Consider the following 15,679-nt stretch of genomic DNA (forward strand, 5'->3'; position numbering starts at 1 on the left):
GTTGCCGAAAGCATCGCTCTGCTTTACCAATTAATTGAAAGCGGCTAAGAAGACCCTCATCTTGAGGCAAGAGTCAAGGACTCGGTTCGGTTCGGTTTACACTTTAATCCTTGGCGCAGTGACTTGGGAAGTCCGATGAAAGGCGATGCGAAGACACAGGAATATACATCTACACTGGGAGAAGAGTAACATAATCCCTACAAAATGCATTACAATCTCAATCCACAAAGTTAAATAAACTTTTCTCTGAGTATAATCGGCCTGACAAGAAAAAGGACCTTGATTTGGGAGCAATCCAGGCACAGGTAGCAATAGATTGAAAGTAAATCTTCTTATACGTACAATAAATCACAGACTTTTCAAGTTTACGCCTGAATACCAAATTGAAATTGAATCCCCACAGGGAGACTTGAGCTGGTCCTGGTCCGAGAGTCCTCCGCGCCAATGCCAATGCCTTTTTATCCAACCACCTGAATGAATAACCCGACAATGTTATACATTTTAAATTAATTTGAAACTGCCTGCAACTCCATCAATTTGCTCTTTGAATTTCAAATGGGAGGCTGGAGGAGGAGACCCTCTACTGGCATGACCTTAGTTCCTCTCAGTTTGGAAAGTAATTTTAGGAATTATCATTGCTTTTTCCAAGGTAACGATTTGTGGAGAGGATAATTAAAACTCTGTCACTCCTCCATAGAGTTGACATTTATTTTCGTGCGACACATGTTGGATTTAGGGCTTCTAGTCAAGCGAAGCAATGGAATTTACTTTGATATCGAACACTGTATTGCCGGTGGTGGTGGTCCTGTACGACTGTCTAGTCCTTCGGTGAACTGTAGATTTACTTTCCACATTTCAGCACTCAGCTGGGTTTTTGTCTTTCAGTCCCCGCTCACCGCTGGGGAATTTCCCGAACGGAATGTAATTCTTGTAAATATTTCATTCAATGAAATGAATTGAGATGCCACGGAGGATGTGCGCTGCCAGGCAACATTTTTTCTAGAAAAGGTGCCATAGGGAGCACTTCCTCCTGCTAGCTGCTGTCCTTCAAAATAGTTAAACGCGTAACCTGACTTAAAGACCATCTCTTTTAATTAGTTTGATTAAGAGACATTGCTTGAGAGAGTTGTTGCTGAGTTTCAGATAAAAGTTAAGTTGACTTTTTCTTTCAAAACTTAGACTTCAATTGTTTTTAATTACTCTAGTTCTTGGATAGTTCTGATTCATGCTGGCAAGCCTTTTAACCCTAATTATTGACTTGGAACTCGGGGGCTTGACATTGTATCCCACAATTGGTCACCAGCCGACTGTAAAAAGTACAACCCATAGGCAGTATCCTGTTAATGTGCTGCAGACCCCATATGGGAATAATTTATGCCGCAAACTGTGCACTGCATAATGAATGCAAAGCGCTGATTATGTTGGCCGAAAGGCGGCGAGGCAGTGTGAAGATGAGTGCCAAATGGCCCGGACGCAACATGTCTCGTGATTAGAGAGTGTAATGAATATCACGCATACGCACCGTATACCAAGGCCTCCCGAAATGTGCTTGAATATTTATTCATTAAGCCACGCGCTCACGCATAGCGACACATAACGCATCCATGGGAATACCAGCGGAGATTGAAGCCCAGATATGTACAATATAGGGAATGGCTTTTGGAGAAAGCAATGGTTGGGGGAGAAAGGAGAAAGTGATGGGAAGCTGTTCGCACGCGTATCTCTCTCGCTTCTTGTTGGCTAAATAAATTTTGCCAACGCAATTCGCGCCATTATTATAGTGCTTATGTGTGTGTCTCTGGGTGTCTGTGTGTGTGTGTGACTGGGCTGTAATTTATGTCCTTGTCTGTATGTGTGCCTGTGCCTGTGTTTGTGTTTGTATTGGTGTGGGTGTTTTACAATATGCCGTTGTAGCTCCACTTAGGCGTGGCGCTGCTATTTGCGCTCGATTGCTTCAAGCAGCTTCCTCCTGCCACTCGTGCCCCACGATGGTGTGGCACTGCTGCTGGTTGTAGTGTAGTCTAAACTTCCATTTGCCTGTATTCGGTTTCATTATGGCCAAAAGGATCTACTAGCACCAGGCAAACAACAGCCACTAAGTGGTTGGATACACATTGAAAAAAGAGTCAAAGCATAATCATATACATAGGTTTTCCATAATTGATGCTCATTCAAGCAAGAAAGTAGGGAGTAGATATATTCTTATTATATTTAAAGACAAGACAACCCACTTAATTCTTAGATAGACCCCTTATTCTCCCTGTGTAAGCCCAAAAAACTTCGTTGGGGCTTTTAATGTTTCTAGCTCTTGGTCCTGCTGCCGTCGTATACTTTGTTTTATGTTTCGAAATTTAAAACGATGCACGAGAATAGCATGGAAGGGGATGGCTCTGATAATGAAGGCAGATATTTCCAACAGCATGGATATATATTCATATACATTATCTTGGAGCTCCTCTTCGCTGGCTGTTGCGCAATTAATCGCAAGAAGGTACCCGGTTTGGATGTCTATGTTGCGTTATCCCTGATTAGCTGGCTTTTTGAACCTGATGCTGGCAACTGGAAACTGGAATCTGAAACTGAAACTGGCAACTGTAAAATCCGTAAAGCTCCGCGAACTGCCGCCGGGCCTAACGTCTATCAATGTCAGTCATCCTGCCTCCTGTCTGCTGTCTACTGTCTGCGTCTATCAATGCCGAATGTCCTTGTCGCATTGTTGATTCAAGCATCGCGCCGCAGCTGTCAATGTATTGGCATTACACGTGGTGCTGTTGACATGTAATTTGGCCCGATCCCCATTCAGCCAGGTTCCGTTCTGCATTCATAAAAACTTGCCCCATCCCCGGGCAGTTCCAGACTCCGGCCGGATGGCAAATAAAGAAGCGCCGCGAGATCCTTGAGGGACATTCCCCGGCACGTACGCTCTCGACTGGAGAACCTTTTTCGGGGGCAGAGCCCGGATTTATGTGTGAGTTCTGTGCACTGGACAAATGTAAATAAAATGGCTGAAAATGGCCGGGAATTATGTATTCCATGGGCGTGTGTAAATGCGAAAATTTTAAATGAAAAGGGCGGGTGTTGAAAAATCCCAGCTAAGCACTGAGTCACTTGCCGAGTGAGATTTACGGAATCAGGTGCAGGTGCTATCCCTCCGACTGATATCTGACCTTCAATTATGCAACAAATTGTATAGCCGTCCAGCACACACATTATTTGTCGGAGGAGCCACAAGATAAATGTTCCTGTCGTCATCAATGAGCTTCATTTGCCGCACCCAGAGAGCTGAATCTTTATCTGAATCTGTCACAATATGGCCACCAATTATTAATCATACGCTCCGTTGTCAACTGTAATAAAGTCGATGACGTCCCAGACTATAGCCTGGCTCTGGCTGGATGTTGCGTAAGGGAGAGAAGAGAGGTGGATGAGCAATGGGAGGCTTTCATTTAAGTCAACTGCAAAATGCTGCTTCGCCCTAACAACGTCAACATATTATGTTGCATAAGCAGCTTTCCACCACCAACCATACGAAGGACAACAAACCCGATACCGCTCGTAAAACTTGGCCAAAACGGGCAGAAAGCAGGATGGCAGGACGACAGGACGACAGGACCCCAGAATGGTAGGATGGTAGAAGAAGTTGACAAGCCGAGCAAAAAGAACTATGCATCGCCAAGTGTTTTCCACACACATTTTAGCTTGTCACTTGCGAATGCCCTGCGGCAGATTTATTACATACTTGTTATGTATCTGTATGCTATATTTGTGTGAGTGTGTGGGGGTTAAAGGATAACTTCAACATACAAAGGATATCCTTCGCCGTAAACGAACCGAGCCGTGTCCTCTGTGATGGCTTATTAAAAACTGACAAAACAAAAGCTGTATATAAATCACTATCGGAGTTTTTTTTTTAAAACTCTTTTCCTTTTGCAGGACATTGATTTCGATGGCTTCCGACGCTTCCTGGACGCCTTCCTCGACTGCGAGGCACCGCTGGATCTGGCCAAGCATTTGTTTGTGTCCTTCCTCAAGCCGAATGTCACCCAGGCCCAGCTGCATGGCCGGGCACTTAATCAAATGGCCGCCATCAGCAGTACGGCAGCCTGTGCGCCGGTCACGTCCCACACCAAGGGTAAGATCTCGTCCTTGTCCCATCCTTCCCTCCTTCCGGCCCTCCTCCTCCATTTTTTCTCCAACACCCCATGCCCCTTATGTGCATGTGAGTAATTGCGGAACATTTCTTTTGGTTGCCCCACCAACACATCCTGCGCATCCTTCGCACCCAACCGTCGTAATTAGGCTCCATACCGAACATCAATAGCATCGCCGAGCTGATGCCGCAGTGCAGCGGCGCGGGAGGCCCAGGCGGTGGTGGCATCGGCGGTGGAGGGGGCGTGGCTGGGGGCGAGAGCCACGCACCGGCCCGCAGCAGCTTTGTGGACAAAATCCATGGCATCACCGATAAATTACACCACTCACTGGGCGGACATCTTTCCCACGATCCCAGCAAGACTGGTAAGCAGAATGCAGCCAAGGTCTTTAAATTTTGTCTTTATTTAAAAATATAAATGCATGGTTAATAATGAGATTTTTATTTTATTTTGTATCCATTTCTAATGGTGAATACATCGAAATCGTTTATATCCATCGGATTTTATATTTTTTTTCTAATTTTATTCAAAAATGTTTTGTGGAATGCCATGAGAATAAAAGACCATACGATCCCCTGTCTATAGGCTATATCTTTTCCAAAATATATCCGACTCTTAAGAAAATACCTTCAATATTTTGTAAATGTATTTTTTTATAAATCTACTTTAAAACTTGAAAAAAAATAGGATTAAACTAAATTATTAGTTTGAACTAATGCTAAAGACCATATATTTGTTGATTTTTATCCGATTCCGACACAGATTGCCTTAAAAGTTTTTAGATAAATCCTATCTATCTATCCTTTAAACATAGTGGAGAATTTTGTAGAATATAGAAGGTTATATCTTTGCCAATATCCATTCGATTGAAGAAAAACACCTTCAATGATTAATAGTTGGACTAACTCTTGATTCGCATCAGAAACTTTATATTTGTTTAATTTTTTATCAACTTTTCTGGTGGGAGGGTAATGGAGATTGGAAAAAGGACCCCTACTGAAACCTTGCTGATCAAATGCTAAACATTTGTTTCTTTATTGCCTCATCCTTTTAACAGGCAGTGTCCATCCAATGCTCACCGTAACTCCAAGTCCTTTGGCCAGCGGACCCAGCATGTTCCAGGCCAATAATCCGGCCCGTCGCTCCGTGGACTCCAGTCCCTCGCACTCGCAGACCAATCACTCGCAAATGTCAAGGAACTCCTCCAAGAAGAGCAACAATTCGGTTAATTGCAAAATTGATGGTGAGTATTAATAAGGTTGCCCGAGGTGGTCCTCGTCCTTAACATGCAAAGCCCGAGTGCCAGGCACTCGTTCGCTTCCGTGACTTCAAATTACAATGTGCATGCGACTTCCGTCCAATTAGGAGGTTCATTGTTCAATCAGAAAAGGATATGTGGACCCAGTCAGGCAATCGGGCCAAAAGCCACTGATTGGTTGGTTAATATTCATCAATTTGAGCCAAAAGCAATTAAACATCCCATGTTTGTTGTTTTCCAATTAAAAGGCCATTTTGTAATTGACTTTGAGTTTATTTGAAAGGAGCTTTAATTACATAAGCCATCGATTCTTAAAATAAGTATTAGCAGTTTGTTTATCTAACTAACTCGGGGTAGTTTAAGGACATCGACGACACCCATTGAACGGTAGGTGAGTGGCGCTTAGCTGGCTTAGTTGGTAAGCTGAAAATTCCCCCTGTTTTGGCTTCTGCTGAGTTAACTTTTCGTGAACTTGGTAATTAGTGGGGGGGCAAGTACTAAAAGCAAATATCAGCACGAAGGCAAAATGAGGCAGATTCGCTAATTCACGAGTTCATAAATAATGAAGCCGAGAGTCCGGATTCCGGACCCACGCTGCACTGCCGGAAGTAAGCTTGACTTCCCGTTTATTCCTTTTCTTCTTTTCTCCCACTACCACCCCACACTTTCTTTCTTTCTAATTCTAAAAAAACATTCAGAAAAAAAAAGAAATAACTAAGCGACTCTTGTCTCAGAGATCGTGTCGTAAATCAACGCCCAATTAGAAACATTTTTGCATTTCACGAACTCGCAACTCGTAAAATGCGAAGCCGGCGTTAAATTAACATTTATTGCAGCACACAGGAGGGAAGGGAGGGAGGAGAGCATTGAAAACAAAACCCACACTCACACACCCGCACACCATCACACACTCGGGGCGGCTCACTTGCGGCCTGAAAGTATGCAGCAGAACTTATTTTTTTGCCTTTTTCGTCCTTGTTTTGCTTCCTTTTCTTTCGCTCTTTCTTTCATTCATTTCGCTTCGTTTGAAATGTGTACGAGAATGATTAATGAACGTAAATTTCATTTTTTTTTCGTCCTTTTTTTTTTCTCCTTTGTCGCTGGGCAGTTTCACGCATTTTTGCCGGCAATTGGTAGGCATTGTCCTGAAAGTTCACCGGGTAAAAGGCAAAGGACGAGGCCCAGTCAGGAATTTCCTATTAGCATTATATATTAAGTACAACATGGGCTTTCAGGGGGCCTGGATGTGGGTGTGTGTGTGTCTTCGTCCTGAGAGCCTTAAGCGCTAATTGGATTAGTTTTGTTTTGCTTTTTGTCTTCCACCCCGGCTGGATGCGGTAGTGTTTGGGCGAATTAAATTTATTAGTTCGACTGTAGGCTGGCAAATAAGTTGACATTGATCCTGCCTACACTCCATCCAGGGATCCAGCTTCTCTTTGGCTCCGAACGCCTAATTTAGTTATTAATAAAAAGGCCAAATATTAGCATTGGTATGTATTTTTTTAATTTATTGCCAACAAACGTTTCGACACTGGGCAAACATAATTAGCTAAAATGCACAGACACATCATCTCGACTGCCATCTCTTTGGTGTGTCCTGACTAAGTGTGTCCTAGCTGTTACTGACTGTGTGTGTGTGTGTGGGTGTGTGTTTGTCTAGCCAAGATGGAAATTTGTGAGCCCCTCTGTATTAACATATAAATTACAACATCAACAGCGAGAGCGCTCTCGCACACACAAATGGCCTGTCAAAATAATAAAAGATGGAAATCATTCATACTCACATACAAACAAAGCCTCTTTTGAGGTCCTTTCTTCCGCCACTGCCAGCACCACACCACCTCTACTCCCCCTGTCACTCCATCAAAAATTTCTAAGCAATTTGCTGCTCCATTCAGAGCTCTTTGATTTCAATTCGTTATGTAATTACAAAGGATTTGACTTCACGGCTCGTTGGGGAGAATCACTAAGGGAATATTGCAATAAAATCAAATACAGAAAAAGGTGAATAAAAATCATAATTAGTACGAAACAAAGTTAAACGAGCTAAATTATTTGGAGCATAAGATGAGAAAAGTTTTGGGCCCCAAGGAAGTTTCTGGCCAGGGCTTTACACATTAAACTGAAAAAGTGCACAACTCGGAAAAGCAAATTAAAGCCGAATTCTCGCACAACAACTCCTCTGGCCTTGCCGAGTTCATTAAGTGCCGTAACGAAATGCCTGACCCTCGAGTCCTGGCCCGTCCTGGTCTGCCCTGTCCTGGTCAAATGTTGGCAATTAACATTGAGCATAATGGGATCGAGCTGTCAGCTGTCGATTGCATTAAGAATAATGAGGGGCCGCCACTCAGTCACTCGGAGTGCAAAGTACTTAATGAATGCACATACACTTGAGAAGTCCGTGCACTCGATGTCCTTTAATAGCAGGATATAGCTTTAACAGGACAGTGAGAGAATATATATTTAAAATAAATTTCAGTGCATCCGGTATCCCATTGGGTACTCAGTCATTCAATTTTTCTTTATTTGCAGCTGACATCAAGCTCTTGGCGCGAAAACTTTCCCATTTTGATCCACTGACACTTAAGGTCCCGCTCAAGGATGTCGTCTGCTATTTATCACTCCTGGAAGCTGGACGTCCCGAGGATAAGCTGGAATGTAAGATGCGCCCAGTTTGACCTTCGATCCAATTTACTCATTATTTATTCATTGGATTGCTTGCAGTCATGTTCCGGCTGTACGACACGGATAGCAACGGAGTCCTGGACACGGCCGAAATGGACGCGATTGTTAATCAGATGATGGCCGTGGCCGAGTACCTTGGCTGGGATGTCAGCGAGCTGCGTCCAGTAAGTCCCGATTAATCCGGTTTACATTAAAAACTCATTACCCAATTGCAACTGCCACTGCAATCAATGCAGTGCAAATCTTCTTACAGGACCCACATCCTCGCTCTATATATATATATGTTTGTGTAGTCCTTTTCGTTGGCTGCCTCTCTCTCCCTTTGTGTATCTTTTAGTTCGTTATTCAGTGGCGGTCACGAATCCGCACGAAACCCGTTCAGCCCTTCATTGAACCAATCCAATCCAATAAAACTTTTTCAATTACTTACCAACATTTTCAGCTGCAACACAACAAAAAGAAAACAAAACAATACAGCGAACAGGGAAAACACTTGAAATTAATTTCGCTTTATTGTTGGACATTCAACTTTGGCGATAGTCCCAGTTTAGCCGCGATGGGTTTCCATTTCAACCGCAAATTTGCGGAGCTGCCACAGCTACCACATCGCATAGGCGACTTAATAGTTTCCCACCAACACCAACAGCAACAGCAACGGCAGGACCAGAAAAAAAGGACAAGCTAAAAGCCTTTCCCACACTGACAGGCAGAAAAAATATATATATACGGAAGCAAAAAAAAAGCGAAGAACTGCGACCGCAAATAAAGTCAAAGCGCCACAAAACTCAATTAACAAAATACCCCTGGCTATGGCGAAATGATTCCAGCCACATTTCTCCCCCACCAGACCTTTGGGTAGAGGGTCCTGTTTCATTTCCAGGACGACTTTATGCCTGCCACTGCCGCCTGCCAGCGCATACTTTAAATTCAAAGCAGACACAGAAAATATTTTAATCAAAATATTTTTAGCCAGTTCCCTATGAAAGCCAAGCCAAGCCTTGGATCTCCGAGTCAAGTCAAGGCGGGCCAAGGAGTCAAGTTTGGGTCAGCCCCTGTGGCCCATTATCCTTTTTGCCTTCCGTTTGCGCCACAAAATAATCAAAGCACTTAATGAGTTGCATAATTCTGGCATTCATTTCCGGCAAGAATATGAAATTCCAAAAGAAATAAAGGACGAAAAATAAAAGGATTCGGAAGTTGAATAAATTTGAGAATGGAATTTATCCACACCCTTGAATATTACTCTTAAAATAGGGAATATAGAGCTAGTTTAAGATTTTTCTCAACTCTGGGTAACAAGTTTACTTTCATTCCAACAGAACTGAAGGGCATTACAAACAGGATGTTACCTTTCCGTTACGTTTCCATCCATCTAAGAATTACCCTTTTAAGGCCCCCACCACACCACCACAGCAGAGCCATCGTTTCCATTTCAAGCCCACCTAAAAACCCATGAATCACACTCACTGCAATCTGCAATCGCTTTTTCTACTTACTTACAGATACTGCAGGAGATGATGGTTGAAATTGACTATGATGCCGACGGCACAGTGTCCTTGGATGAGTGGCAGCGCGGAGGCATGACGACCATTCCCCTCTTGGTCCTGCTAGGTAGGTCCTCGGCTTAAAATCCTGCACAGAGCAAAGTCACATGTAAGAGGGTTTGCCGAGCCAAGGTAAACTAAGATGTGTTTTTTTTTCGCTGTGTACTCTGCCATCCCGAGCTAAATGCGCCTTTGCTGGGTGAATACCTTGATCTGTGACTGGTTGGCTGCTGCCGTAATAATCAAGTCATTTACCGAGGTGGCTTCTCCAGAAGAAGCCAGAGCAGCTGCAGGGGAAGAGGGTGTTTGAGTGGCAGCAAACATCCTTGCCACTCCCTTTATGCGCTTATGCAAAGTGACAACTCACCTGCAAGCACATCTTACCCTCTAACCTCCAACTTCCTACCTTTCGCCCAGGTGTCGACAGCACCACTCTCAAGGAGGACGGCATCCATGTGTGGCGCCTGAAGCACTTCAGCAAGCCGGCGTACTGCAACCTCTGCCTCAACATGCTGGTGGGTCTGGGCAAGAAGGGACTCTGCTGTGTGCGTGAGTATCTGGACGGGAGTGACAGGAAATGGACCATTTCGATGGTCTGGAATGGTCCATCAAGAGACCATGAAAATGTCACACATCCAGCTAGTTCTTTGGAATAATTAAAATATATTTTATTTCTTTCCTGCCCCACTGATAGTTTGCAAGTACACGGTCCACGAGCGGTGTGTGCAACATGCCCCTGCTTCCTGCATCACCACCTACGTAAAGTCGAAGAAGCCCAAGTGCGGAGGTGATTTGTTGCACCACTGGGTGGAGGGCAATTGCTATGGACGATGCTCCAAGTGTCGCAAAAGAATCAAGGCCTACCATGGCATTACAGGACTCACCTGTCGTTGGTGCCACATGATGGTAAGTAAACAGGTCGTATACTTAATATTAGAATCAGTATTAGAACTGTAAAATAGAATCAAATTAGTGAGAGTCACTCGACTGAAAAGGAATCCCTAACAAGAGTAAATCAGGATCGATTTCGCCTCAAGTTTCTAGGATTGTTTTAGAACAAAAATTCCAATTATTTGAGAAAACAAGGCAGCCCTTGGCCAAGCACTCGTTCTGCACTTTTTGTTCAAGTTTGTGTTGGCAGCTGTGATTTGCAGCAAAACAACAGTACCACCCACCACACCACCATTACCCCGGGCAGCACCGCCACCAAAAACACATCCCACCAGCGACAGGATAGTAGAAGCATTCCAGGACCGGGCCGTATCCGGGCCACACACATGAACTGGCAACTTCGTTATGGCTGGCAAATTGTCACGTCTCGAGCAAATTGCGCTGCTGCTTTTGCCGTTGCCGTTGCCGAAGCCGTCGGTGTTGCCGCTGCCATTGCCACTGCCATAGCCGTTGCATGCCACAAACTTTTGTGTCCTCTGTCTTTGACAAGTGCAGCAAAGATAATGCCGAATTTGTTGGTGCCAGGACGCCGGGACAAGCAGGATCGGGGGCAGGGACACTTTATATGCTGCTGCATCGGCAAATACTTTGTAAGCCTTTTGACAGTCAATAACTCTGACATCCTTGCCAGGATAAAATTGTATGCTTAAAGTTTAGTCCTTGTGGCTGTTCCTAGTTCTTGGCTCTAGGAACTCCTAAGAGAATCTTGCCACTCACCTATCGATTCCATTTAATTAAACCAAAAAGAAAAATTTTTTTTTTTTTGGTCATCTGACTCAATTTCCAAAGGTCGCAGCTGTTGTACGAAAAAAAATGCAAAAATGGAAGCCAGGGAGAAAAAACGCTTTCCCCGAAATTGGTATTTAAATGAAAATCCGCGCCAAATCTCATTTAGGCCAAAATTAAGCATTTTTTTGGTGTTGTCCCGGGCTGGGGGGCTGCGACCGGCGAGTAGTCGGCGCTAACAAACTTTTAATCGGATTCATTAAAGCGAAATGATCCCCGCTTCCCCACTCTCAGTCCTAGTCCCCAATCTTGGCCAGCAATGAAGTGGAAATTGAATTTAAACGCGAAAATTTCGATGAGGTTGGGTCCCATCCCAGCTCCACTAATTTGATTTTGTATCCATCTCCGGCAGCTCCACAACCGCTGCGCCTCCTCGGTGAAGAAGGAGTGCACCCTGGGCGAGTACGCCGAGCTGATTGTCCCGCCCACGGCCATCTGTCCGGCCGTATTGGATCGCCAGCGTTCCGTAAACCAGGCCCACAAGGTAAGAATCTCCACTACCACCGCTTTGCTTAGAATCCTCCTCGATTGGCCAACTAACCACCCCGTTCAAAATTTAATTTCCCAAAAACACAAAATTTATCTAAAACGCAATTGGAATGGCTGCTTGTTGTTGTAATCCGTAACACTGTAACAATTGTCACATTCGCTCGAATGGTAACCAGAAATCCCAAATGCATCATCACCAGGCCACCCACTTCCAAATCACGCCGCCGGACGAGCTGAGCTGCCCGCTGCTGGTGTTCGTCAATCCGAAGAGCGGCGGTCGCCAGGGGGACCGCATCCTGCGCAAGTTCCAGTACATGCTCAATCCCCGCCAGGTGTACGACCTCTCGAAGGGCGGTCCCAAGGAGGGTGTGTGTGTTTTTTGTTCTTTTGACTGATGGAGCTCTAGCTCGATGATTGATTTCCGCTCTCGTTGCCAGGACTGACGCTCTTCAAGGATCTGCCCCGCTTCAAGGTCATCTGTTGTGGCGGTGACGGCACCGTCGGCTGGGTTCTCGAAGCCATGGGTAAGTGACGAGAATTGCTTTATAATTCTCAATTTAAATCTTAATTTTCCATGCCTCCATGCTTCCTCTCTCTCTCCGGCAGACTCCATTGAACTGGCCACCCAGCCCGCCATCGGTGTGATTCCTTTGGGAACCGGGAACGATTTGGCCCGATGCCTCCGTTGGGGCGGCGGCTACGAGGGCGAGAACATACCCAAGCTGATGGAGAAGATCCGGAGGGCCTCCACCGTAATGCTGGACAGATGGAGCATCGAGGTAACCAACACCCCACCCATCGAAGACTTGAGACCCAAGGTGAGTTTGAAAAATCATTTCAAAAACAAATACAATCCCTGGACAGAAAACAAAATTAGTCTCCAATATCGAACCGACTGCCATATAAACCTATAACCATATCTCGTTAAAAGTAGGCGGTGGTGGGCGTGGTCAGGCGTGGCTAGGCGCTCTGCCATCTGGAAAATCCAATTATTGGCCACAAAGCGCTTACCACGCACTCCATCCGCTCCAATGTGGGGAACTCTGGTCCCAAAACGATTACACAAACTAATTTCAGTGGGCGGGAGGCGTGGTGCTGACACTGCCAACTAGCAATCCACAGTGTTGCTGGGGGGCAGTGGACAAAATATTTTGCCATTTGCCTGGCCGGGCATTGGGCCAGGGATTTGCTAAACGTGAGATTTCTGTTACTTCAGGTGACGCTGCACTCGAACATGCAGAAGGTGATTGAGCTGTCGCAAAGTGTTGTGGTCGACAAATCGCTGATGGAGCGGTTCGAGGAGATCCAGAGGCAGGGAAGGCAACACCAGCCACAGGCAACAGCCGCTTCCACCACATCGATTATGATGGCCACGGCGGAAACGGCGACAGAGTTCAGCAGCACAACCACAACCCGGACAACAACCACGAAGAGCATTTCGATGTCCACATTCGAGACGCAGTGCATGAAGAAGACCCTGAGAGCCACCTTGAGCAGCAGCAGCAGCAGCAACTCGAGCAGTGCCCACACCAACGGCAATGGCAACCAGCCAGCAAGCCAACAGCAATCGGAAACGGAGGCCGAGGCCGAGGCGGAGGCGGAAGCTGAAGCTGAAGTCCTGCAGCAACCAGAGTCCGTGGGCCGAAGGAGGACCGATGAAACGGAAAAGCAATCACTGGAGACGCTTCTATTGCAGCACAAGCAGCAACTGCAACAGCAACAGCAGCAACAGCAACAGCAACAAGGAGCCACCGCATCCGATACCGGAGAGGAAGCTGCTACAGCAACACCATCGGGGAATAATCAAAGCGATAATAATAGTCAGCGCAATAAGCAAAACAACATCCTTAAACAGCAAATTACATTGTCATTGGATTTGTCCGACCATGAGGATGGCGAGGACGAGTATCCGGAGCAGGAGCAACCGAGCAGTCCACAAACACCAATCACACCGACAACACCAGGACAGCATCAGGAGCAACAGCACCAGCCACATCTTCAATTTGAGGAGCAACAACAGCAGCAACAGAAGCCCATCAAAGTGCAATCGGACAAGGATTGCACTGTTCCGTACAACATTATAAACAATTATTTCTCAGTTGGTGTGGTAAGTACACAGAAAAATATTAAAAGTAATTTTCTTTATAAAATATATATGATTACATATTTGAACAACTTGGAAGCCAAGATAGACTAGTACAGCCCATTGAAAGAAACCTCCATTTAAAGTTTTTAATTTTTTTAGGCATTATGCCAGAAGGCATTTAGTTTCTCAGTCTGGATGAGCACTCCTCTGGTTTAATTGGAAGTAATTCCAAAGCATCACATGTCAAGCAATAATCCTTGTTATGCCAGTTTCATTCCCAATTCCTTTTCTATTCCTGGAGTGCTGAGCAGCGTCCTGGATAGACCAAGTCCCTGTCATCAGCAGGAGCAACTATGAGCACAGTTTTCATAATTAGTGCGGCCAAGCTGTCACGGCGTCTGACATGGGATTTGCATTTGACAGGCTCACTCGCCAATCTAAATGTGATTATCCAAGGGGATCGCGACTCAGAACAGGGGCCTTTGTCCTGAAGTGATTGGCAGAAAATGAAGCTTTGTTTAAATCGAAACTATGGAAAGGGAATTTGAAATTACTTATATAGAAATATTAATTGATTTTAAGCCGCACAAGAGTGCCAATTTATAAATTGTATTTAATAAACTGAATTAAATATTCTGGCCAATCGGAGAAAAGCCTGGGATTTTGGGGACTATTAGCCCCTTTGGCCAGGCCTTCCACCCTTTCAACCCCATGGACCCCCGATAGTCCTTAAATGCCAATAATATTAAGAGCAAATGTCCCTTTCGGCAATTTAGCCGGCCAGGAGTAGGCGGCTCTCGGCTGCTCAATAATTCATTTAAATCGACTTAATCATTTATTCAGCGTTTTTGGCCAGAAAGGCCAGGAGACCGCATATTTCCGGCTTACCGGAGTCGCAATCAAACCCAAAACGCCAGAGTGAAAGCCAGGGCCGGCTCTTTCACATGCAAATTTCCATGGAAGGCTGGTTCTTGGATGGATACATTCATAACCGAGCGGCAAAAATGAACTCAAACAATGGCGTTTCAATAAAGCAAAGTGGGGCGCCATGGGCGGAGCAGTAGGCGGGGGAGGAGTGGCAGTTGGGGGCAATAAAGAATCGAGCCAGGCAGCAAACACTTTTGCATATCCTCCAAGTCTGGCGATTAGTCAAAGAGCCTGGCACGTTGCAACACATTTCGCATGCAAAGTGGCCGATTGCCACTGAAGTCGAATGCCACACGCCCCAGGCACTCTTTCTCTCTCTAACACAAACACCGAGATCTGGCAGGTAAAGCTACCTGATACAGATACAGATACTATGCAGGTGCAAGTGCAACTGTAGATACAGATACTTTGCAAGTCGGCTGGGGAGTCGGGAATATGCAAACGAGGTGGCAAGAGTTAAGCACACAATCATCAGCTGCGCATTTGCATCATTGATGCAGCGATGTATTCGATTGCCAATTGCCAGGCAGGAGCAGGACCAAGAGCCGGAGCAAAAGCCAGGTGAAAAGCAGTCCAGGATCCAGGTGCAATTTGCACTGTTTGCCTGCACTTTTGCCCATTTCATTCAGGCAGCTTTCGTAATCAAATAGAATTCCCCAGCTGGAATCGCATAGGCCCCCAAAGATAGGCAATATTTTTGCAGACATTAGTAGCAGGATAATTCCTAGCCAGAGTCCTCCTGGCTCCGTATACCGAATAGCCGAGAACGTTTAATTTAATGACTGTGCCGGCTGTTGTCGAC

The 15,679-nt window shown here is 45.3% G+C and overlaps 1 protein-coding gene across 6 annotated transcripts in view; it reads left to right on the plus strand.

Annotated features, from left to right (window-relative positions):
• Positions 1-15,679, plus strand: part of Dgk (diacyl glycerol kinase 1) — a 39,819-nt gene that overhangs the window by 17,841 nt on the left and 6,299 nt on the right. For 2 of the 6 annotated variants that reach the window (XM_070278354.1, XM_017241972.3), the window contains 13 exons: positions 3,934-4,132; positions 4,300-4,515; positions 5,209-5,394; positions 7,942-8,067; positions 8,134-8,258; positions 9,597-9,705; positions 10,056-10,187; positions 10,333-10,544; positions 11,728-11,859; positions 12,041-12,230; positions 12,302-12,388; positions 12,471-12,682; positions 13,081-13,971. In XM_070278354.1, the coding sequence (XP_070134455.1) occupies positions 3,934-4,132; positions 4,300-4,515; positions 5,209-5,394; positions 7,942-8,067; positions 8,134-8,258; positions 9,597-9,705; positions 10,056-10,187; positions 10,333-10,544; positions 11,728-11,859; positions 12,041-12,230; positions 12,302-12,388; positions 12,471-12,682; positions 13,081-13,971 (2,817 nt within the window). Of the gene's footprint in view, positions 1-3,933; positions 4,133-4,299; positions 4,516-5,208; positions 5,395-7,941; positions 8,068-8,133; positions 8,259-9,596; positions 9,706-10,055; positions 10,188-10,332; positions 10,545-10,722; positions 11,180-11,727; positions 11,860-12,040; positions 12,231-12,301; positions 12,389-12,470; positions 12,683-13,080; positions 13,972-15,679 lie in introns of those variants that run through there. The other 4 variants (XM_070278355.1, XM_070278356.1, XM_017241975.3 and 1 more) reach the window with 4 other exon arrangements.

This window comes from Drosophila bipectinata, chromosome 2R (genome assembly GCF_030179905.1).
Source record: "Drosophila bipectinata strain 14024-0381.07 chromosome 2R, DbipHiC1v2, whole genome shotgun sequence".
Classification (NCBI taxonomy): Eukaryota; Metazoa; Arthropoda; class Insecta; order Diptera; family Drosophilidae; genus Drosophila; species Drosophila bipectinata.